Source organism: Hyposmocoma kahamanoa, unplaced genomic scaffold (genome assembly GCF_003589595.1).
Source record: "Hyposmocoma kahamanoa isolate Upper Pololo Valley unplaced genomic scaffold, ASM358959v1 62, whole genome shotgun sequence".
NCBI lineage: Eukaryota > Metazoa > Arthropoda > Insecta > Lepidoptera > Cosmopterigidae > Hyposmocoma > Hyposmocoma kahamanoa.
The window spans coordinates 21,557,655-21,581,367 of record NW_020653850.1 but is presented as its reverse complement, the minus strand read 5'-3'; the positions used below and the strand labels follow the sequence as shown (position 1 = coordinate 21,581,367).

General features: G+C 35.4%; 3 protein-coding genes across 5 annotated transcripts; 1 reads left to right on the top strand and 2 right to left on the bottom strand.

The window, feature by feature from the left end:
- Positions 1-1,216: 1,216 nt before the first annotated feature.
- LOC113229492 (probable cysteine--tRNA ligase, mitochondrial) lies at positions 1,217-4,520 on the bottom strand. The gene has a single exon (XM_026463096.1). It carries the CDS (start codon positions 4,518-4,520, stop codon positions 2,982-2,984), a length of 1,539 nt encoding a protein of 512 aa, XP_026318881.1. The 3' UTR covers positions 1,217-2,981.
- Positions 4,521-4,893: 373 nt separating this feature from the next.
- On the top strand, positions 4,894-6,270 carry LOC113229837 (cytochrome c oxidase assembly factor 5). The gene is made up of 3 exons (XM_026463520.1): positions 4,894-5,101; positions 5,304-5,399; positions 6,133-6,270. The coding sequence occupies exons 1-3, from the start codon at positions 4,994-4,996 to the stop codon at positions 6,172-6,174; spliced, it is 246 nt and encodes an 81-aa protein (XP_026319305.1). The 5' UTR covers positions 4,894-4,993; the 3' UTR covers positions 6,175-6,270.
- A 10,589-nt stretch (positions 6,271-16,859) lies between these two features.
- LOC113229603 lies at positions 16,860-21,961 on the bottom strand. 3 transcript variants are annotated; one of them, XM_026463261.1, is made up of 4 exons: positions 21,673-21,961; positions 19,861-20,096; positions 18,366-18,875; positions 16,860-18,067 (listed from the first exon to the last, which is right to left on the bottom strand). In XM_026463261.1, the coding sequence occupies exons 1-4, from the start codon at positions 21,884-21,886 to the stop codon at positions 17,795-17,797; spliced, it is 1,233 nt and encodes a 410-aa protein (XP_026319046.1). In that variant the 5' UTR covers positions 21,887-21,961; the 3' UTR covers positions 16,860-17,794. The 3 variants fall into 3 exon arrangements, with proteins under 3 accessions (XP_026319046.1, XP_026319047.1, XP_026319048.1); XM_026463262.1 differs by having other exon boundaries at positions 21,679-21,959; XM_026463263.1 differs by lacking the exon at positions 21,673-21,961 and adding an exon at positions 20,537-20,576 and having other exon boundaries at positions 16,861-18,067.
- Between the last annotated feature and the right edge of the window lie 1,752 nt (positions 21,962-23,713).

The following is a 23,713-nucleotide window of genomic DNA, read 5'->3' as shown; positions in this document are numbered from 1 at the left end:
CCACAGAGGCAGTTCAATTTCGTCGGTTAAAAGGTAAAACTCATTAAGTGACATTTTGTTCAAAAACTAGATTTTTTCAATTTTGCTTTATTGGGAAGAACATCTATGACAAGAAAAATTCAGTAAGTCTGTGGTGTCCTTCATGTTTTAATACATACCAGTCCTTTAGTGATTTTTCATAATGAAAAAATACAAAATCTTAATTATCTCCCTTTGGCCAATTAGGCTATTAGTGAGTTTTACCTTTTAACCGACGATTTAATAAGTTAATTATGTTCAACAAAATTAATTAAAAGAAATCAGTAAAGTAAACCTACCAAAGTTCATGGCCACTGTTGAATTGTAAAACAAATAAAAAAAATAAAGTACACTTTATTTCAAAAGCCATATTTTAGAAAATAACATAATAGAAAAAGAATCAAAACAAAATAGCAATATGTAATGATATGAAACAAACAATGTCATGCCTTTTTTTTTTTGATGGGGGGAAATATTTTTGGATACCCCTGAGACCAGGGAGACTCAGGGGTTATGTGGGGACTCTCCCTCCATACTGGAGGGCCTACCCCACTAAAACCCCCCCCCGGGTTTTCCTCTCGCCGGTTGAGTCGGCGCCGTGGGAACTATGTCATGCCTACAGATCGGCACACTACATAGTTGTCACTGTTTTTTTTTTCGCTATATCGCGGTTTGAAAGTAACCGATATACACAGTGTGGTTAGAAAGTTGAAATTTATTATTAAGAGTTACGCATCTAGAGAAAATCTAACCGCTGATCTTCGCACAAAATTCATCTTCTCTGTCTGATAAAAGCGATGTAATCTATATTAAAATTGTTCCCCAGTAGCATTTTATATACATTTTTGAAGTTTTCAACTAGTAATCGATTAAAATATGCAAAGTAGTAATTTCTGATGTATTTTCTCAATTCTACATTCCATGAGAAATGTTGCATCGCTTTGTTTTAAAAATCAAACAGATCTGTTGTTAAAACTTTCATACGCGTCAATTGTACTTAATTGTTTGGAAAGCTCGTTTTAAGTTAAGGTTTTGTTTCGAACAAAGTATGAAGAGCATTATGATTATGAAATTTTATAAGACTGAAGTTTAAATAAGCGGTACTTTGTTTCCAATTTCTGTCCTCGCATTATCGTCAATGTTGTAAGAAATGGGTGTTTGACAAATATAACGCAACTTAAATTGGTGATCAATAGTGAAAACAGATCCGCAGCCTGATTAATCATAAAAAAACACGCAATGAAAAAAATTTGTTTTGTTAAAAAAATTACAGAACATTCTCTCAGTTTCATCTCTGAGCTTTAAGGTTATTACTCCCTAGTGTTATTTAAATCGATTTCAGATCCGTCTACCTTGTTTCTGTGTTTAAAGGTGCAATAAAAAAAGTAGTCAAATACCCTGTTGTCATAATAAATATAAGGATCTGTTATTTGCTTTATATAGTCTTTATGTAACAGGAATTAGTCAGATGTAAATGTGAACAATATAACGAATAATTGTCATAAATGGAAGTTTTGTCATAGGCTGCATTTACATAGGAACTAGTCATACATTAATTATAAGTGAAATGTACTTACGCAAGTATGTACTTATTTTTAAAGTTTGTCAATTGTTTGTTATCCCAAAACACGTGTAGTGCTGGCTGCCAGATGTAACTTATATTTTGTTGCTTATATTCTTATTATGCTTAATTCTCATGTATGTCACTGGCTACAATGTAAATGTGGCCTGCAAATGTTTAAAATACCTTCACTTACTAACCCAACTTCGGTGTTGTCTAGTCAGTGGTCATGTATGTAAGTCACAGTAAATAAAAATGTATGTAAAACAAAAACAAGTTTTATTACCTAACATATTGTTAACACCCTTAAAATCTCTGTACAAAGTACCAAACAAATAACATGATTAGAGCTCATTATCGATCTTATATATCATACATAACAAACTATACACAACCTAATAATATACATAGGTCCTAAAACTCACACATGTATTACTCATATAACTTTGGTGGTGCAGAGGTTAGTTTTTTGGGCTGGTTAGGTTCCAATTCGGGAAAGAAACTTTTCTTTTTATATTAATTTAAATTAATATTATGATGTTTTGCTATAGTTGACGAAATATTATTTGCACCAATTCCACACACTAACTCGTACGATGGAACAAGATCATAACAAAACTGCTCATGGTCCATGGACTTTTTTTGCAAAAGGCATAAAAAAACCCCTGTACACTTTAAGTAAAAGAAGTGTTAATGGTTTTATTACACTATTATAATAGAAAGGATCAGCTGTTCCAAGCGATAACATTCATCGGTGCAAATAATATTTCTGCAATTAAGTATAACATGATATTCATGTATTTTATTGTGAAATTACTCCACTGATGAGTTACAATTATTATTATTAATACAAATATGGAACACAAAGAAACATTCCTTTTGATCTGACAGAACTCTAACCTGTGTCTGTGCCGTACCAGGACCACCACTTTACTAACTGAGCGACAGGTCAAGTCAGATCTTATGAATTTATCTTTTAACAGATTTTTGCCATAGCACCGTTTGTGAGAAATGTATGAAAGGTTTTCTTCACTTTATGTAATTTTTCTTCAGCTTTTATGAAAAATACTGCCCTCGTAATGAAAAAAGGTACAACTATGCGTACTCTATACAGCAGTTGCGCCTTTTTCATTTTGAGGGCAGAATAGGAGGTAAATGTGCAGACAAGCCACTTGATGAGGAGGTGGACACCAGAGGCTGCCTATGTGTTGCCAGTCTTTGAGAGAAGAGAGTAAACAAAACACTTCATGATGGAGCCCATTCCACATTATGCAGCTACAACTTAGAAATATGTAATATTGTTTTTGTGGTCTGGTTAGTGCCTTAGAACTCATTTCAGTGATCTGGTACTCATATTGCAGGGAAGGTAATCAGGCTCATTATCATTGTTATTATTATGTTCCTATTTTGTAAACACCCAAGAAGCAGTTTTACTACTATCATTGATTTGAACTTTCATTGACTTCATTTTGTCTCTAACAATGTCACATGCGTTTAATAACTCTTTATTCTTATTGTTCAAAGCATTCAGTCTAACTGTATGCCTAAAATCCACCAACATATCTATTAAAATATTTGACACATCATTTTGTTGTGTACCATCCTTTAATGTCAGCCCAAATCGGTTTAACACACTTATTATGTATTCAGCTATAAGAATCACTGGCACTGGATAATACTCTGTTGTATTTGATTTAATAATCTTGTTTGTAGAACTAATTAAACCTACAAGTGTGTTAATACAATCAGCTGTATCGAAATCAGACCGTAAAGCCTCTAAATTAGAATCCTCAACTTTCTGCAAGTTATCTAATAACTTGTCTTTGTAATCTCCGTTTTGTGTAGCATTATTGTTAACATACATTAAAGCATCTTTGAGGAAGAATTTGAATTTGTTGAGAACTTCTTCTGCCATCTTCATTACTTGTTCGTTGAATTCCATTGGATAACGGTAGTTTGACATGAGACAGGCCATTCTAAATGTATCTGCGCTGTATGATTCTAGCAATGTAGGTATAGATATGGTGTTTTTAAGGGATTTTGACATCTTCACATCGCCTTTGACATGCAAGTGTCCAACATGGATCCAGTAATTCGCCCATTGACGTGTTTTATGAAACGCACAAGACTGGGCTTCCTCATTTTCATGATGAGGGAACCGAAGGTCGATCCCTCCAGCATGGAAGTCTAACTGTGACCCAAAGACTTTGCTAACCATAGCTGAACATTCAATGTGCCATCCAGGTCTCCCTTTGCCCCAAGAAGTCTCCCAATAAGGTTCATCAGGCTTATGTCCTTTCCAAACGGCAAAGTCCATGCTATTCCTTTTGTATTGACTCTTTGGTTCATCTGATTCTTGAGTTTTAAGCAATTTACCATAAGAGGGAAACTTGCTAGTATCAAAATACACCGAGCCGTCCTTTGTTGCATAGGCGGTACCTGAATCTATGAGGTGTTTTACGAAAGTTTCAATGGAGCTGATGTGATCTGATACTCTACATATTATCAATGGTTTCTCGATGTTGAGACTGGCCATATCGAGCCAGAATTCATGCTCAAACTGTTGAGCAATCGTTTTATAGTCTGTTTGGGTGTTAATACCCTTTCGGATTATCTTATCATCAATGTCAGTAACGCCCATAGCGGTCACCAGTTTTACGTTGAAAAAAGACTTTAGGATGCGCTGAATTATATCCAGCTTCACGTAACAACTCGCGTGACCCAGGTGAGCAGAATCATAGACCGTGGGACCACAGGAGTACCAAGTTGCGATGTGAGGATCGTTTAAAATAATAGGAACCTTTTCTTCGGCGACGCAGTTGTAAACATACAAACCAGTCGGGTTTCCGTTTGGCATCAGCCATCTCGTCTCTTTGTAAGGCTTCAAAGTGCACACGTGTGATAGTCTTCTTCTTGTAATTATTGGTAATAAATTTCGCATTTTCTTATAAATTATCTTGATTGCTTCAGGTTACCACAACAACTGATAGTAAACGTCACAAACTAAAACGTCAGACTGCAAACGGTTCAAAGTCGAGCAACCAGTTTATTTTTTCATAAACTGCTCTGTCTATACCGCCACTTTATTAAGCAAAACGTTGATAATACACCTATGGAAAATATGTATTGGTAACTTTTACTATCCATTAGACTTCACAAAAAACATTCAAAAAAAGTGCAAGGGTGTCATGCAATTATTTTGTTCAATATCAGTAACTACGCAAAGTAAGTTGACAGAAGAAGCCTATTTATTAATCTTTATTGCTTTTTCTCACCTTTACTTAACTATCATAGGAGTATTGTGATATACAAACGCAACTGTCAAATTTGACTTGAGACCGTCTAAGATTTTTGAAAATTTTGTCGAAATTACATATATTAAGTACTTCTCTGTTAATTTTGACGCTGTTCAACATGGTTACTTTTGCTCCTGATGAAATTGGCTTACAAGATAAATCGCCCTGTGCTGGTATTAGGGCCGATTTGAAGATGTGTTTATTGGAGAGCGCTTGTTGCAGAAAGGTTAGATTTTCTTTATCACTATTCTTATGCCTTTAATTTTCCTATTTTTTATTCGTCACTAATTTGCTATTTGTCTTTTGTTTTGGGTATAACCCAAATAACCCAGTTATTAGTGTTTGCTACTGACCTGTGTGCTAAATGAGCAGTTATGTGCTAAAAATTTAGTAAACATTAAAAGTTTTGTCACACACACAATTTGCAGGACAAAAAGACCCCACGAGAATGTTTGAAAGATCATTTGGTTCCAGATGAATGTATTCAACTCAGACAAAGTTTTTTTGAGTGTAAACGATCATTGGTAAGTTTAATTTAATATTTAATTTAATATTTTTAATAATTTACTTAAAAATACTTTTCATAAAAATTGTGTAACTATTACAAAATTTTTTACGATATTAAAAATTTGTTTATACTTCTAAATTGCGTAACTATACTTGATTTAGTTCATAAATTTGACTAGAAATATTTTGCTTATTGTATGTAGCGTACATGAACGGATGATGTGCGTGACGTGATTTAGAAAGAATGGAAATGAAAGGGTTAATCAGAGGAATGAGGTAGACTTATTTTGCAGTAACAGGATTCAAATCATAGGAATACATACATTTATTTAGAAAGGCCTGTCCATGTTATTTCTTCTAGGGCTATAAAAATCAGGAAGATTAGGAGAAATAAGTGCTCGAATATTTGACCATTGCATATGATGCTCTTCAAATATTTATTATGCACAAGACAATCTGGTGGTTACTTTTCAAACTGGGTGTTGCTAACCCACTTTTACCTTTTAACCGTTGTTGAGATCTATAATTTTAATTTGCATTACATTTATTTGTTTTGTACTGGATTTAGTAATTTGTGTACTATATTCCCATTAAAATGAAATCAGATTTTTGAACAGTCAAATAGGCATAACATAACTTCTTTTTAAACAACATTAACAATTTGAAGTAAGGTAAGCAGCGGTTAAATCTGCTTACAAAATCTTTTGGTTTGTGAATCAAAGTATCTAACATAATTTAATTATTTTATAGCTCGACACAAGAAGAAGATTCCGAGGTCACAAAGGATACTGAAATAATTTAAAAGGTATTAGACTAGATTATGATTTAATTTTAAATAATACAAATTCTGTATGTAAAATACTTATTTTTTAATTAAAGTTGATTGTTACAGTTCTGTGTGGTTTTTAAATAATTTCTAAATGGTGCTTGTTGTACTTCTACAAAAAATTTCAACAATCTAACTCTAACACTGACACATCTCAAAAACCGGTAACTTAGGCTGCGAACTTCAGACGGAATGTTGCCATAATTTTTCCATTGTTTTACTGAACAGCAAGGAAGTTTCTGAAGATACTGTTGAAGCCGGTGTGAAGTATGTCAGCCTAGATCAACGGCCTAAACAGCAAAACACTTTAATCTACAGAAATAGTAGTACGACTTAAACTTATGAGTGCTGAGCGAGGAGAACCCGGGTTCGATTCCCGGTAGGACTAGTTTGGAAATAAACTTTTCTGAATTGGTGTGTTCTGAGTAGTGCCCTGGAGTGAACTCCGTTGTTCCGGGACTCATTGAGACTGGCATCCTGATTTTGATTCAAATCAGAATATATCAGATCGGGTAGTCTCGAAATCAGATAGGTTTCTGGGCGAGAAGATGAACCTGATTCCTACTATATCTTTCTAATTTGTGAGCTAAATCGACTATTGTTCCAATTAGAAATGTCAAATGTTTCCGATCGGCCAGTTGTTATTTTTACGCAATTATACGCCTCGACTCGGAAAAGACGCAGTTTACGATCGGGAGAGGCAATCGAAATTAAGCTGCAGACTATTGTTGTAGTTGTCTGGCACATTATTATTTTATCGCACTGTTAATACAATAGTGTACTAACTCAAAATATGTATTTTTTCAGAATCGATGAAAAACGAATTGCTCATTTTCCGTGAAAGATTATCAAAATTTATGTTTAAATTTATATAATTTATATTTAAACCTACACGGTTAAAATTTATTACAGATATCTAAAGAATTTTCTACTCGACAAATATACTGATATTTGCGTAAAGATTTACAAAAAGTTTTGTCTTATTTTGAGTTAAGTAGATATCTTTTAATTGTTTCTTACAATATTCTAATGACGCTGTTATTGACGTGTAGAGAATCAAATTTTACGTTCAGCATTAGTATAATCTCGAATTTCACATATTTTGAGTTACATACAACACCTTTATAATAGCAGTGCGATATTACATAACGAATAAAGACTATACATACACGTATATAATATATTATTTTGCTATCCTGCTCGATTCTATTCAAAGTGGGATTGTAGGGGTCTTAAAGGAAACTCGTAAATTTCATTGGATCTTTTTATTATAAAAATAATTGAAATTCATTTAAATTGTCTAATAGGAGCTGTGCCCTTAACGAAAAGTTGCTTTCAAAGCTAAATAATATCTGTTATATATTAAATATTAATTTCAACGCTCTTAGCTATCTAACGTACAGTCAATTGCTTTATTGCTGCAAGTTTTTTTTGTAATTATCATTTCACTGTTGATTTGTTATGTCACTAGAGAGATTATATCGTGACGATCTCTTAACACAAGAAAAATCGACTTACCCTTAAATGTCGAAATGATGTACTTCAACACTCCTTACAAATTTGTCAATTCAATACCTCCAATGAACACTACACCACCTTTAATTTTTGATCATATTATGTTGTTTTAGTAAACAGCCATATTTATTTACCAACATCATGCTCCCCGAATTTTGTGAAAAATAAAATAAAGGAACAAAAAACAAAATACGAAAAATAAACAAAAAATCGAATTTTGTGAAAAAAAAAGAAATAAGAACAAAATAGAAACAGAACAGGTCCAAAAATTAAGTTGGCGTAGTATTTAATTGGAGGTATCGAGTTAGGTAAACAGTAATGAATTTCGTAGCTGACTGTACAAACAATTATCAACAAAATTAACAATTTTTACAAGCGTATTATATATTTATAACTCTAAAGTTTTAAAGGGAATCTTAAGCTATAATTTGGGTTGAAATTAGAAATGTCTACCGATAAAGTCACAAATGGTGTTATTCAATCTATTTTTAAATTGTACTTAATAATCACGAAGTTTCTCCTTACAGTTTAAGTAAAGCGTAATATTCATTGTCCTACATGTTAGCTGACAGTGCAGGATAAGATTATACGAAAGAAGAGTAGGGAGAGACAGCAATCTTAAATGCTAAGCCTCATGAAATGACAGGCTTGTTTATGTCTTGCGGATTACAATTATTAGTATAAAGGCCCCCCTTGTTAGCAAACTTCAACATTGCGCTAACTAGAGATGGGTCGTCGACGCGTTTTCCGTTAACGAAACGCAACCGTCCATCGTCGACGATCAACTAGTCGGTCAACTAGTTAAATTTGTCGACTAGTCGATCATTCAACTTAAGTTGACTTTCGTTCGTAAGACTAGTTTAACTGAATCAACTAAAGTAGCTTTTGAGAATATGAACTATAGTTTTGGAAATTAATTCATTTCCAATGTTTAACATGAGCGCGGCTATCGACGCTTTTAACATACTGCAATAGAGTTTAATTCCGATAGATTCAAGGGCATTGCGTCACAACGGGCGCAACGTCTCTCTCTCGCTCTAGCGAATTAACTACACCGTCATCCTTTTTGTATATTGAATGCACTGTTGCAATAATAAATAGCATAACAGACTTATCTTACTTCATCGCACATATTCAAACATCAACTTACACGTACAGAATTTCAAGTTCAAATAATTTGTCTATGTAATTCTATGTATAATTCGACAGAGCGTTGATTAACGCGTGGACTCTCCGTTTAACCGTCTACGAATTCTACTAGTTAACCAAAGAACGGTAGACCGTAGAAACGTCGATTGAACAGTTGATTCGACTAGTTCGTCCATTCAACGCCCGCCTCTAGCGCTAACAGAAACAGTGTTTTATGCATTGACTTACAAATAAATGGACGACGGGTCTAATACAAAAACCACGAAAAAAATGTCCCAAGTCAACCTATTCGAAATTTAAATTGTTATGTCATCGCAGTATCGCGCTGTCCGTAGAACAAATGAAGACTAAAGCGGAGTGTCGCGCTCTGTATATGATTTTAGCGCCTTACAAGTGCGGACACTTTTTAGCGCGGACCCGACGTCCATATAATTTTAAGTCAATGGTTTTATGTGATAATATGGCAATCACGTACGATTTCATGTAAAACCAGATTTCTTTAAATTTCTGCCTTATGGTGTGTTCTTTTTGTAAATATTTTACATTAATAGTTTTTGTTTCCGCATTTATATGTTGGTTAATTTTTACCATCGAGTATATAACCAGAAATAAAGACCAGTAAGGGCCTCGTCCATTATAGCAAAGCTCAAGTTAAACTGGCCGTTTTAAAGTGAATTGTTTCGAATTCGGGTTGGCCAATCGGAGCACAGTTGTCATCTTAATGATTTGGCAGAATAGTTTTCAAACAAATTAAATAACATTTCGTCTCTATTTCTGGTTATATACCTGCTCGATGATTTTTACACACAATATAAACCATTACGGGCAATGACCGAATGTCAACGATGTACCTGATATTCGTTTGTAGCTGAGTCATAGACCGCATCTGCCATGTTTTTGTGCTATTGTATTTCCTTGTTTCAAATAAGGATTTAGATTCTGGTTTAGTATAGTGCTTCTTCTTCTCATCGTATCGATGGCGTGCGTTATTTGCCATGCATCGTGGTGAAAAGATTTGGCAATCGGTGCAAGGTAAAGAAGAAAGGCCAATCGGTGGCTAGTTGTGTCTGACACACAAAAAAATAATGTTATGTCGTGCGGGGAGGCTCCTTTCGCTGCTGATGCGTGCTGACAAGTGGGCTTCAACCCTTAGGTACTTATTTGATCAACCTAAGGAAAAATCTACGAATATTTGTGCGAGTTTTCAAAACTTTTATTCACTTGAAGTGTGCTTCACTTCAAAGAGGATTTGGTAAAGTTGTTGGCAATCTTTTTGAAACTCCATAACTAGAGATTAAACTTCACATATATAAAATATTCACAAGCATTTCATTCACTAGGTACTTGGCTTGTTATAGCACCATAACAAAATAACAAGTGCGCAAAATTAAGTCACAAATGCTTTGAGTAAAATTATTAGATTCACGTTTTAAAACAGCTATAGGATTTGAAATCTTAATTTTATACCGTTAGTATGCTTTAATTCTTGCATAGAAACCACAGCGTTTGGAATTATTTGTGGTCAATTAATAACGAGTAATCTTGTAATAGTATAGTAATACTATAAAGCGAACGATTCACTACTTTAGATGTAGCTCGATATCAATTATCTTTAGTACAAGATAAAGATATACCGAGATATATCGATAAAGATCGAGAGGTCTATTGTCTCATGGCACTTAAATAACTTCGTGAATAATTATCGCTATCAAGCCATTAACTACATAATGTGCGTAAATATTATTAATTTTATTATTCGTTATATTAATTTAATGAATCACAATTTACTATGTATTATTCCAATTTGGTCACACTAAAAGGGATTTAGTGAAAATATAGAACTTATCATTGGTGCACTTTTGGAAGAACCCAATACATAACAATATTATTCAAACTTTTTATTCACTTAGTGACACTTTACAGTAGTGACTAATTAATTTGGGTTCTAATGACAACACACAAAGTTGACTGTCAATGTAACATCGTGCGATACGTTGGGCAATATCGTTCAGCATTAAATCGGCGAGTGAATAGTCAACTATATACATCGGTAATCTTCAGGTTAGTTTTCTGTACTTAATTTTGGTGACAATTTTTATTATTTAAGTATTCGAGTATATTTCATGATACTACTCTACTACTACTACTCGAATATTAAGTAATACTTCATGATAATATTATAGAATATTTAAATAGTAAAAATAGCCCCCAAAATTAGGTAAGAGAAAATTAATGTAAAAATTTTTAAGAATGGTACCTTAAATATTGTAGATAAGATAGATTTGCTCTATGGAGATATTGCTTTATTTTTAAAAGTTAGTAACACTGCATTGAAAGACTTAAAAAGTTGCCTTGCCTCATCTGGGATTCGAACCGACCAAGTGTGAAAAAGACCTTTATTTTTATCATGCCGATCGAAAGAGTCATTACATTTTAACAGGAGTAGAGTGTGTTGTGAAAGAGTTCGAAGGGAAGTACTGTCACCTTACCTATTTCTGCCGCCAAGTACTAATATTAGCATTAGGTACTACGTTCCGGTTTGGTGATGATGAAATTACAGGCACATGGGAATTGTCAACTTGTGTCTCAGGGGCGGAGTGGCAGTCCCCCTCAGATGTTTGCGATTTACAGCTCTGAGTGGCACTGCAACTGTTACGGACAGGCGTGTAGCTGACCATCAGTCACACGACTCGTTCGTCCCGTCACTTGATATTATATAAAAAAACATTAAAAAGGGTTAATTCCTTATAAGTAACACTGTATCTTAATTTTTAAAAGAACACCGTTCAATACTTGAATGCAGTACTTATTACTTACTTTAAAAAATAATGTTTTTATGAAGCAAAATATCCCTCTAAAATTTCCCTCCGTGTCTCATAACTATGATACGCCTGTGTATGTAACACGACTTATAATTTAATTATTATAAATCTAATAAAATATCTAACCTACAATAGAATCATTAAAAAATGCTGAAAACTATAGCTGAATTAAATTATTGCATGAGAATAACAATTGAACATTTGTAGAAATTATTGTCCCAAGCTTGGAATTTAGAATGTTTATATTATATGATTATAGTAATTGAATTTTCGCAAAGCAAAATGCGGAATTTTGTTCACTTTTGTATAGTGTCACTATTAAAGGAGGGAAGTCGCTACGTTTACAAAAAAAAACTAATATTATAATTATTTTAACCTTGACTAAAGAACTAATATACTACGTAAGTACTAAAAATTTTCTAATTTCGTTTATTGGTATTTTTGTTCTGTGAACTGTAGTAATTACGATAATTTAGTAATGGACCCAGATATTGACATGAGATAGAGCAGTAATTAGTTACGTAATAAAAATAAACATTTTTTCTGGTTCACAACGGTCTGCGTGTTCATGTGATGTCATATGACCCGGGAGAGCAAAACACGCGTTATACGATCGTGCTAGTGACGTATTAAGCGGTTATCAATATTTTAATATTTTAACAACACTTTTTCATTGAACAATGAATGATACAAAGTAATCGTTGTATAAATAAGCGCAGGGCACACCGATAAGCTAAGCTAAGTTAGCTTATCGACGCTTTACTTTCTCAAACTCGTATCTTAAAAAGAGTTATTAATCAGGAGCTGACAAAATTTTGTATTTATTTTCAATTTCTTATCAAGGGTGTTAATTTGGGTGCATTACTATAAGAATAAGTAAAAAGCCAGTGTGTGGATATGAAGGAAATATGATGTGAAATCAGTTTGCAAAATTTTTGCATTTCAGTAACTTGTGCTTTAAGATTTGTCGAGTTTGAGAAATAGGCGACGTTCTTCTGTTCACACCGTAAACAGCGCCGGCTTTACATATGGTGCAGGGTGTGTGGTGCATACGAGCGCAGGGTCTTATGGTCGTAAGCGGTAGTTAGCAGGATGAAAAACAAATTAAAAAATCAGCTGAAAACCTTAATATAACGATATTTCATTCACAGTAAAGGTTATGCGACAATAGCCGCCAGCCATAGAAATCAATAAATATATCGAGTTCTTAGGTTTTCGCGATTGTTACACATAGGAAATGAAACTATTTTTCCGGATTTAAATCGCGTATATTTGTTCATATCTTGTTGTAAAGGGCCCGAAACGTCGATTTGTTTGAAAAAACAAATAGGTATACGCGATTTAAATCCGGAAAAATAGTTTCATTTCCTATCAATAAATATAATTAAGTAATTTGTAACAAACAACTTAAAAATCTGCATTTTTTTTACTAAGAAACTGTTTTTCTTCATTGTAGGTGTGCAATGGCACAGTCACACAACCTTGAGCGTCTTACTACGGAGTTATATAACATGTAAAGATTTACTATTTCAGAGTTTTGTAACGTACCTGTGTTTGTATAATTTGTTAAGTTTAAAAAAAAGACGCCGCCCGCTTCGCCTCCGAAGAGCCTGCATCTATCGCGGCGCAAACGAAGTAAACAGGTTATTGCTTCCCAACATCATTTACAATTGCACAATTTGCATTCAAAATTTCCGATAATTGGGGAAAATATAACTGATAAGTATTCCATTTAGGTCGCGCGCCTACTAGAGGCGCCAGGGTTTGGTTGTGCTAGCGTCGGTGCTGACCGTAACCGATGCTAAGCGAGCTAACAATATGGGCTAACTACCCGCTAAGTAAACACCGCCGCCCTTCTGCTTCCCTTCACCCATGCATATGTCGATGGTGTTATCATAGTTGCACGCGCACAGTAGCATAGTTAACGTGACCATACGTCCCGCTTTGAGCGGGACAGTCGAAATTTTGAACTTCTTATCCCGCTGTCCGCAAAAAACTTAAATTGGTCCGCTTTCACAAAACATGACCCACGTGACAATAAATTTAAAAAAACAGCGCAGAAGCGAACAATATATGAGTGTCGATCATTATAAAAGTGGCGTAAGTCCATATTTTTTTGCTTACCTAATAGAATCACATCGAGTCATATTTTTCATTATAAAAGTGAAGCAACCCTAATAATTGCACTAACATCCCCTATATGGCATTACTCAAAGGACTAAAATTACTACACATTAACTTGCTAAAAGCTCATTATTTCAAAATTTAATTACAAGGACATAATTCACTTAATACTGAATTATGCCATTGCTGTAATAACCGACACATGTATAAAGCCAGCCCGCGAGACTCAGACTATATAAGTTCTTTTTTTAATAGTTGAACTATCATAAACATGTGTTTTATTTTTAAAACAATTTAATAAATTCACAGGCGTAGGCGTCCTGCTCTGAAGGAAACAAATAATGGTCATGTTAAGCAGAGTGCACGTGCATGTACCACGAACCACTTGAGCTGCAGCTTTCAACGAAAGATAATAGAGTCGACTGACAGCAAGTCACTACGGTCCCGTATTTTCTTAACTTAGCTTTCGTCGTTGGTTGCAAGCATCTATGTGGGCTAAGTTAACTTAGTTTAGCTCGCGATGTGGCCTGCGCTTTACAGACGTTTCAATCACGAAAATCAATTAAATATTCTTGTTTCGATTTAATGTCTTTCTAAGGACCAAAAGGCAGTAAATACTGATAAGTGGGGTTTAAATTGCAAAGAAATGAAATAGCAAGCGATGTTTTTTGTTCGATTAGTAATAAGTATCAATTGGTAGAATATGTGAAAAAGCGTTGCGTTATTCGTAGAAGTAGAGTCGTATACGGCTTGATATGTATTTTAAGATATGCAGAATTACTAAATAAACAATTTGCTCTCTTAAAATGATGTAGATTCAATTGTTCTTTAATTTGGAAGACTTTACTGCAAAAATATAAATATATTGAAGAATGAAGGTTTTTCCTTAAGAGGGTGATATTTGCATTGACAAATTTGAAAAATAAATGTGTGGGGAAATCATTATACATTTACAAAGTACTAATAAAAGCCCCGAAAAGTAAATTAAAAATGAGCTTTTTTAAAAATATAAATGTTGCTGCATTATTTACTAATTTACCGAAAACTTTTGTGCAAATGAGAATACGGAAACAGACGAATGAAATACTCAAGTTCCGAAAAATCTTGCTGACGCAATACTGCTCTACCAAGTTAATTTATATTTTATAATTATTTACATTTTGTACAAACCAATTTAATATAAATTATTGCGTAGTACAATTTTTTCGTACAATTGTGATTTTAACAAGTGGTTGATTGTTTGCTAAACATGATAAATTGTTCAATATATTTTTTGTTTATTATTCAGTAACTGATTTTAACGCCCGCCGCTTAGTTAGTATTACGTTTGTTTTTTATTTTATTTTTATGTTTGACAACCTCCGTGATCGAATGGCTTGCACGGGATGTATCCCCGGCCTAGCCAATGTAGAAAAAACTAACTTTCTATATTGTGTCGGGTCTGGGAGTCTACTCTCGTTCTCCGTCCGAAACAATTACTGTCAAATAAGTAATACTCGACCAAATTTAAAAGAAACATGATGCAAATGATGCTTCGCACTTGACATTGTATTTTAATTTCCACATGCCATCACAATTGCACATTGTGTTTAAATTTGGTCGAGTATTACTTATTTGGACGTAGTTAAAAAAGGATCCAATGCACACCCAGTCTCTTTCGAGATATGGCAGTTTGAAGTTTAAAAGTGTTTCTCACTCTTGTTTTTTTCTCAAAACTTATAATGTCATAATTAATTTTTTTTTCTTGAATTGATATTCAATTATTTTTTGTGAAATTACTCCACTAGTTTGTTATAATTATTAATACAAAGATCGAACACTCAGAAAAAACACTCAGAAAAAATTCTATTTATTGCAGATTTATCACCCAGTTAGTACTAAAGCTGTAAAGTAGCTGTAAAGGTACTAACTGGGTGATAAATCTGCAATAGATTTCTCATAGATGGCGCTACGACTAAAAAGTCGTTGAAAGACCAAGTACAAAGACACGACGCAAGCACATAGAAAAATTCGTGAGGTCCGTTGGTTCGTTCCGTGGCTTAGTTGGTATAGCGTCTGGCACGGTATGCAAGAAGACGTCGGTTCGAATCCGACCGGATCGAAGGAATTTTTTCTGAGTGTTCGATCTTTGTATTAATAATTATAATGTCATGTTACTCCAGAGATGTTTATTATGTTTATGTATTGGATTTTTTTGCTGATCTAAGAGGTTAGATTTTAGGAACCGTTTGTTGAAATTATCAAATAATGAGTACATATAACTCATTATTTGATAATTTTGTGGATTGGATCCTTTTTGCTTAACTACGTTTATTTGAGAGTAATTGTTTCCGAACTAAAGTATACCTCCAGGTACCGTCGTTGTTTTCGATTTCCATAAAACAATATTTTAGTTATTTACTTTGGAATCAGGGCAACGTATGTGTTGATGTCTAATATTTATATTTATTATAATAATTAGCAATTAGCTCATTGCAATTTCACTTGTTTTTCGGAGCCTTTATTATATCCCATTTTTAACCTTATGACAGGTGGAATCACACCCCAAAGGAAAGTCCTTAATTTTAATATCTTGTATTGAAGTTTTAATACTGGTTCCAAGTAGTTTACTGTAACACTTATTGAGCACGATTTTAAATTGGCAGTAAATGCCTAGATATTCCGAAAATGTTCAGATAATTCTTTTTCTATTAGAATAGTATCTATTTGCAGATAAAATAAGCATATCTATTAAATAGAAATTCCTAAATTCAAATATTTAAATCGCTAAGGGTGTCACCACATTTATTAATGCAGAATCTCATTAAACCGGTGAAAAAGCTTTTATGTCCATGAACGGAATAGCGAATAAGACGTGCGGATGAGCGAAAAAGACGTGCGTTTCGCATCGGTTCGTACGACAAATTTTTTTCCTGCGAATTTCCAATCGCATCTGCATGCCGACGACGCGACTGCTGGTCCAGGGAGTATACTCCTGTTCTCGTATTCGACATCTATCCGAAACAATTACTGTTAAATTAGTATAACTCGATCAATACTCAATATATCAAATTCATACCCAATAGATCAAATTACAAGACGCGTGATACGAATTTAAGCTTCATACTTGATATTGTTTTTTGATTTGGTCGAGTGTTACTTATTTGGCAATCATTGTTTCGGACCAAGAACGGGAGAAGACGCCTTGGTCTAGAAACAACTGGCGCGACGGCGCGCAAACGGCCCAGGAAACGGCGAATCGGCTTAATGCGACAAGTTTGGTTAAACACGATCGCATCAAGACGATTCCGCGTTAATAAGTTTGGTGACTCCCTTATTCTACGTTTTGCGAGAGAACACGAGGCGTCGTCATTCGTTTCCAATAATCTTAACACTGACTAGGAAAATAACAATGTTACCCCCGGGGAAACGATATTGGATAGTGTTTTGGGCGTCCCTGATTTCTACTTATATCGGGAAAAATAGTTCACAATATCTTTCTCAGAAAAAAATAATGTTATTTTTCTAACCAGACTAAACCTTCTTATTCGTTTATAATGTAATACATTGGTCCATTGTCACAACTAGTGCTAACGTTGACCGTACGCTCTTTAAGCCCATTAATAAATAAATGAGATACAACAGGCTGTTTAGAAGTTTACGTAGTAAACATTGTCTCACACTTTCGATGGAATTAAAGATGAAATTATGTGGATTCTCTCTTCAGTTTACTAATTTTATTTTTATCCGGTAAAGAACCTTATTGTTGGAAAAATATCTCTTGTTTCAATTTATCTTTATGTACTATGGCCTACGAACAATACACATTGTACCACGTGTTTTGATATACCACATATGCCACACATTACATTATCTGGTTTTGTTACAAGAATCCACTTTTCATCTTCCCAAACTCCCACACGCACAAAACCAACTACCTTACCAGAAAGTCCTATAAAACGACACAGTCGAGCCCTTTCGGGCTCTGTTCCCTCTACTAGAAAGCCTTTATAGGTCTATAAAGTCCCGTGTATCCACATAGTCTGGCTCTTAGCGCGGTTACTATCATAGCAGCTCCTGACAAGTCGTCTAATAAGTTGGCACATTCGCAAATGAGTAAATACATCTTGTCGCCATGCGAGGCGACGGATTTGTGAAGAGCAATCTTTCTCATGCCCACGGAATGTGGTAGGTGTCTGTAGAGCATCCTCGCTCCCGTCCAGTATAGCCAATTGCGCTCGAAACGCTCGCCGTCATCGCCTTCGAATACCTGGAAGTAGGGGAAAAAATTGTGGTACGACCAATACTTCCTCTGTCTTTTATGTTCGTCAGGTAAAATTGGATTGTATTTAAATTTGGTGTCTTGCGGCTGAAATATATATTCTAGTCATTCGTAATCAAAGGCTTAATTTACAAGGCGATATGTAGTCCAATAATAAATGTCACGTGACCCGGCCATGAACTTTTTTTGACAATATTATGTGAACACTTTTATAACGGAATTTAGTTATTTGGAACCTTGACTAAGACTCGAAAACATTACTTAAATGTCAGATGAACATACTAACCTTGTAAACACTGACAATGAATCCAGTAGTAGGCGTATGCGATTTCTTAGGGCCACCAGCCAAATCGTTGAAAGGCGGCCGACATATCATCGCGACTTCGCTATAGAGATCTAGTGTGTGCGCAGCCGAATACCGTATCGTCTTCGGATCGAACTTGCCCAACGACGCACTGCGCATGTTGTTGTAAAAAAGCAACGGGTCTGTTTGCGTCGTATTTATCACATAATACGATATGAATGGGAATTCGGCGTTTTTCTCCATATTCGCTAATAACATTCCCCCAACCGCTGTATTAGCCACAGCCACTTCATTCAGCAATTCCCCCGCTGCTGCTTTCTGTCTTATAATAGGCTTAGCTAGAGGAGACTCTAGGATAGGTTCGATTGGTTCTAAGGGGCTCATGAGATGAGCTAGTATGCACAGCTTGGGGTCCGCTATTTCGAGTATGCTGAGCGCGTTTTGCGTCTTGTTCGCCACTCCTTTCTCTGGCGTCGGAAGCGGCACTGGAAGCTGAAAATTTAGTAGATTGTAGAGCAAGTGCATAAAACGTCAATTTACCCGAGACGAGTGGATTCTTAAGTCGAGGGTAAAATGATTTTTATAAACGAGTTATACACTCTGCTTTTCACTTCGATTGCGAGGAAATGAAACAGCAATATTACAAATAAACGATAACACAACTATTGCCAAGAAAACGACACAACAGACCATTTTTGTTCGAAAATCGCCTCCAGTGCAACGGAACAAGATACGTCAATGTGTAGCTTGATGTGCTGGCGTGTGTACTACTTTTTTTTTTCTACACGTGATTCAGGTCTGACTACATAATGCTCAGTTATATTTTACAAGCTTTTATTTTTTATGCATTTCCATTTCTTATAACTTATTAGAATTACTTTTTTAATTTTGTAATGTAACACGTATTAAAAAAACAAAAGCAAAACTTTATTTTTTAAAGTTCTAGTGTGCGTGGCTGTTGGCGCAGGCGTCATTGCGCCGGTCTTAAACGACGATTTTATTTTATGCACTAGAGCATAAAATCCTATTTTATGCAGCCTACACCCAGCATAAATACGAACTTTAAGAGCATGAGAAGTGAAAACAATATTTATTAACTTAATAGTGTACATAAGCAGTTAATAATATTGACTGAAGCACTAGGCCATGAAGTGAAATATAAATATATAGAAATATTAAAATGACGTATAAAATATAATTATACCGTTGCATTTGTTTATACTCTTATGTGTAGATTTTAGCGCAAAATGTGGTATGTTGATCAAATAATAGAATTTGATTTTGCATTATCATCAACAGCCTATCGTAGTCCACTGCTGGACGTAGGCCTCTCCCAATGCGCGCCAATTCACCCGGTCCTCAGTCGTTGCATCCGTCTGCTGCCAGCAGCCCTTCGCAAGTCGTCACTCTATCTTTGTTGTTGCTATTGTAGATTTCAATTCTAACAAGGCTAGTAGTAAAAATGACTGGTACTAACCGGGACGCCATCAGGCAGAAATCGACTAAGCGCGTGCGCCGGTATGACGAAGCAGTCGCGTTCAAGCGTGGCGAGCGAGAGCGGCTCGGTGCGGCGGTGGCGATCGTGCACTGAAGCGGTGGGGGCGACCGGTCGTTCCCATCGCAGCAGCGACACCGACGGTTCGCGAGTCACCAATGGCTGCGGCGGCTCGGTCTCCGGCCCCGTGCCACCACCGATCACTGGGCCGCATCGTTCTGAAATATGCAGAAAAGTTCTCTTAGCAACCACGGTAGGCGTATAAGTATAAACATCCCCAATCTATGACTTAATGAGGGTTGCAAAGGACCACTGGTAATCCATTAATGTATTTAGGAGAGGACTGAAGTGAACTGGACTTTCGACTGACGATAATTTCTTTATTAATATAAAACCGGTCTCTCATTTCAAGTTGAAGTAATGAAGGTTAATTGCTCCGTAAAAACCACGTCAAGGGGAAAATGTATAATTAGGATTAGGGATTGACATAAGTGTTATCGTAGGTGGATCGTAGGAAGTGAAATAGGTCTATGCCAAACGAGTTCTAATGAGGTGAATTTTACAAACTTTTTGGAACTGCTGCGAATGATCCAATGCTGTTTATAATGATAGAAGTAACTCATGGGCAATTAATTCCTGCGTCTCGTGCCAAATTTACCTTTGTACATTTATATACGTCGCGATTGCTTTGGCGGCTCTTAATAGATAACAGTAAGGTTACGGAACGGTCACAAATACAGAACCTTTTCACTGGAGCGGTAGTTTCCGCGATTCTTATAGAGTTTTAGAATATTTTTCGTGTTCTAAGTATGGCGTCTACAAAATATTTTGACTAGATGTTGTAACCCCGAAGTTGCACGATAGTAAATAACCTCACTGAAATAGAGTGTTTGGTGTTTACAGCCAAACTGTCGGCCAGCGACGCACACTGGCTAAAACCGGTTCGTGCGAAGGAAATGCAAGATTCGATATGACGCGATTGATGATCGAGCTGTTTGTCATATCTATACCTAGTATACGGGGAAGGAATAGTATTGGCTGAAATTAAGATGACGATGACTGCTCAGTTTGGATATCTCAAAGGAGAAATCGTACAATCAGCGGTATTGGCTGATGGTTCAAGTGGTTCGAAGAGGTGCCTAAGTTAGAGCTGGCTTGTTTTTGTGTCATGTAGCTTTGATAAAATAATTATAGCAAATGGGGATTGACAATCGAGTCTGCAACTCCCCGTTTCTCACGACAGCTTTTGAACATGTGTCTCATATTCATGAAACAATTAAAATCTGAAACAAGTTCACTCTAAATTCTAAAAGTTAGTCTAACTATTGAGAGGGTATTGGTAAATAAGAAAAACACGCCTAAAAATTGAGTTTGTATTTAGGATTCATATAATTGACGACGTTAGATGAGATTGTTAGATACCTAGTTACTATACACATCATTGTTTACTACCATTAGTGGACCATGATGCGTATGACTGCGTATTTGTAGTACAAGCATTAGAAGTTGTCCGTCCATCTGTCACGGTATTTATAGCATTCTTGTGAGAGCTCGTGGCAAACTGGCGATATTAACGAACCACTAATGACGAACACGTTATACATATGACGCTTGCTACAAAATTAGTCAAAAAAAAACATATGATATTATTAGACTAAATAATCGTTAACTTAAAACTTACTTTGTATTCAACTTCGGAAGTAAACAAAACGACATCAACTTCAGAAAGCTGTTGATGTTGTTTGCAACAATAGAAACTGTCACTCGTAATATTATTAGCTCTATTCTTGTTACCTGTACCTGATCCGTCGTTATACTGCGCGCTGGAGCGAGGCGCTGAGAAGAAAAGGTGTGTTCTGTAGTGGTGCTCCTCCATGCAGGAGTATCCTCTATCGCGCCGTTTGGCATTCCTGCCTGCACCCAGCGCCCCCTTTGCTTTCCCCCCACCTCCGCCTCCTCCACCTATACTCTTCTCAGTACTGAAGTTCTTCCGAAACATTAGATTCATCTTGGAAACTTGCCACCGGCCGTCCCTTTCACACTTATGAGACTACGTATGCTTTTACTCGTCTAATGTTATGTCTAACGAATTAATTAGTCCTGAAGCCAAGAAATTAAGCTCGACTAAATTCAGAGTTGTTTTGTCCTGCTTCAGCGAATACGCGTGGTGGTGTTTATTTTATTACTGTCCCTTTCGTTGGCTCGTAGCTGTCTGGAGCAATCAGCTGGAGATTATGGTAAGATTCCTGACGGTGACAAGGTTGTCGATGTTCGTTTTGTTACATTGGGTACCTAGTCCTAAAGTTTAAGGTTTTTTGGTCTGTTTTTTAAAGACGCACTGTCGTATTCATCGCCGAGTGATCTCTGCTTCGGGGTCCCGAACTTTTGGAGCCTTGGGCAAATAATTTGTGAGTTGTAACTTAAAATTTGGTAGGAATTAATGTTAGGTTAGGTTAGTTACGTAATCGTATTGTACCGCGTGCTACTACCTATAAGTTAATAACTATATCATCAATATATTTCTTGAAAGACAACAAAGCCAATCATCGCTTGTTTGCTAGTTATGTATATTCTTTTTTAAGTTTTAAAAATTTTGATGTTTTGATCTCGACTGTATCTTTACTGTATGTAAGTAAATTATAAATGGACGACGCTTGTTTTTTTTGATATCATGTAACTGGAAATGAGACCATTTTTCCGGATTTGAATCGCGTATATTTGTTTTTTCAAACAAACCGTTTCGGGCCCTTTACAGGTCCCATGGTCACGGTTAACTAATGGGACTTGTAAAGAGTCTGAAACGTCAGTTTGTTTGAAAAAAACAAAAAAAATGCTATTTAAATCCGGAAAAATACTCGTAGTTACATTTTCTATGTGTAACAATCGCGAAAACCTAAGAACTCGATATCATGTAACTGCTTTACTCCGATTACAGTTGGGTCATTGGGTTATTTTCAGGTTAATGTTCTCTACCTCATTTCGGCGGCAATTTATTATTTAGGTATTCTAGAATATTATCATGAAATATTATTTAATATTCGAATGTAATATTCTCAAATGTTATTTAATATTTCCAGATAATATATTCGAATACTTATTTTTTTTATTTTGTAGCAGTATGACTTCTTGTGAAAGTGTTCGTCCAGGGAAGTACTATCATCTTACCTATTTCTGCCGCCAAGCAGTAATGTAAGCATTATTGCGTTCCGATTTTGAAGGGTGCTGGTGAAATTATAGGCACATGGGACTTGTCAACTCATGTCTCAGGGTGACGGGTGCAGTGGCAGTGCCCCTTAGATATTTGCGATTTAAAACTCTGCGTGGTACTACACTGCTACAGACAGGCGTGTCGCTTACCACCAGGCGTATACTTGTTCGTCCCGTCTTTAGAATCATAAAAAAAGGCAAATTCCCCTAAGAAGAGTGAATAAGAAACTCTAGGCGTTGCTCTTTGTAAATAAACATTTGAGCACATATTTTACCAATTACAATGTTTATTTAAACGGGCCAATACTATAGATTATTACCATCTTTGTTTGGAAGCGTAGTTACTTGACGCAGAAACCATAAAAAGAAAATTTCATAATATTATAAATATTAAATCACCGTTAGGGTAAAATTGTTTCGCTTTAGTTTAGAATTTCGCAAATGGCAAACATTGAATATTCGATTCATTGCCCCTATAATGATTTTGTGACTTTGTGAAGACGACTGTTAATAATTCGGCTTTCATAACCCAATAATCGTCATGCATCTACATTTTTATATACAGAAACATAAGCAATTACTTATATTCAACGCAAATAATTTCAAATTTATGCTATACGAACGAGCT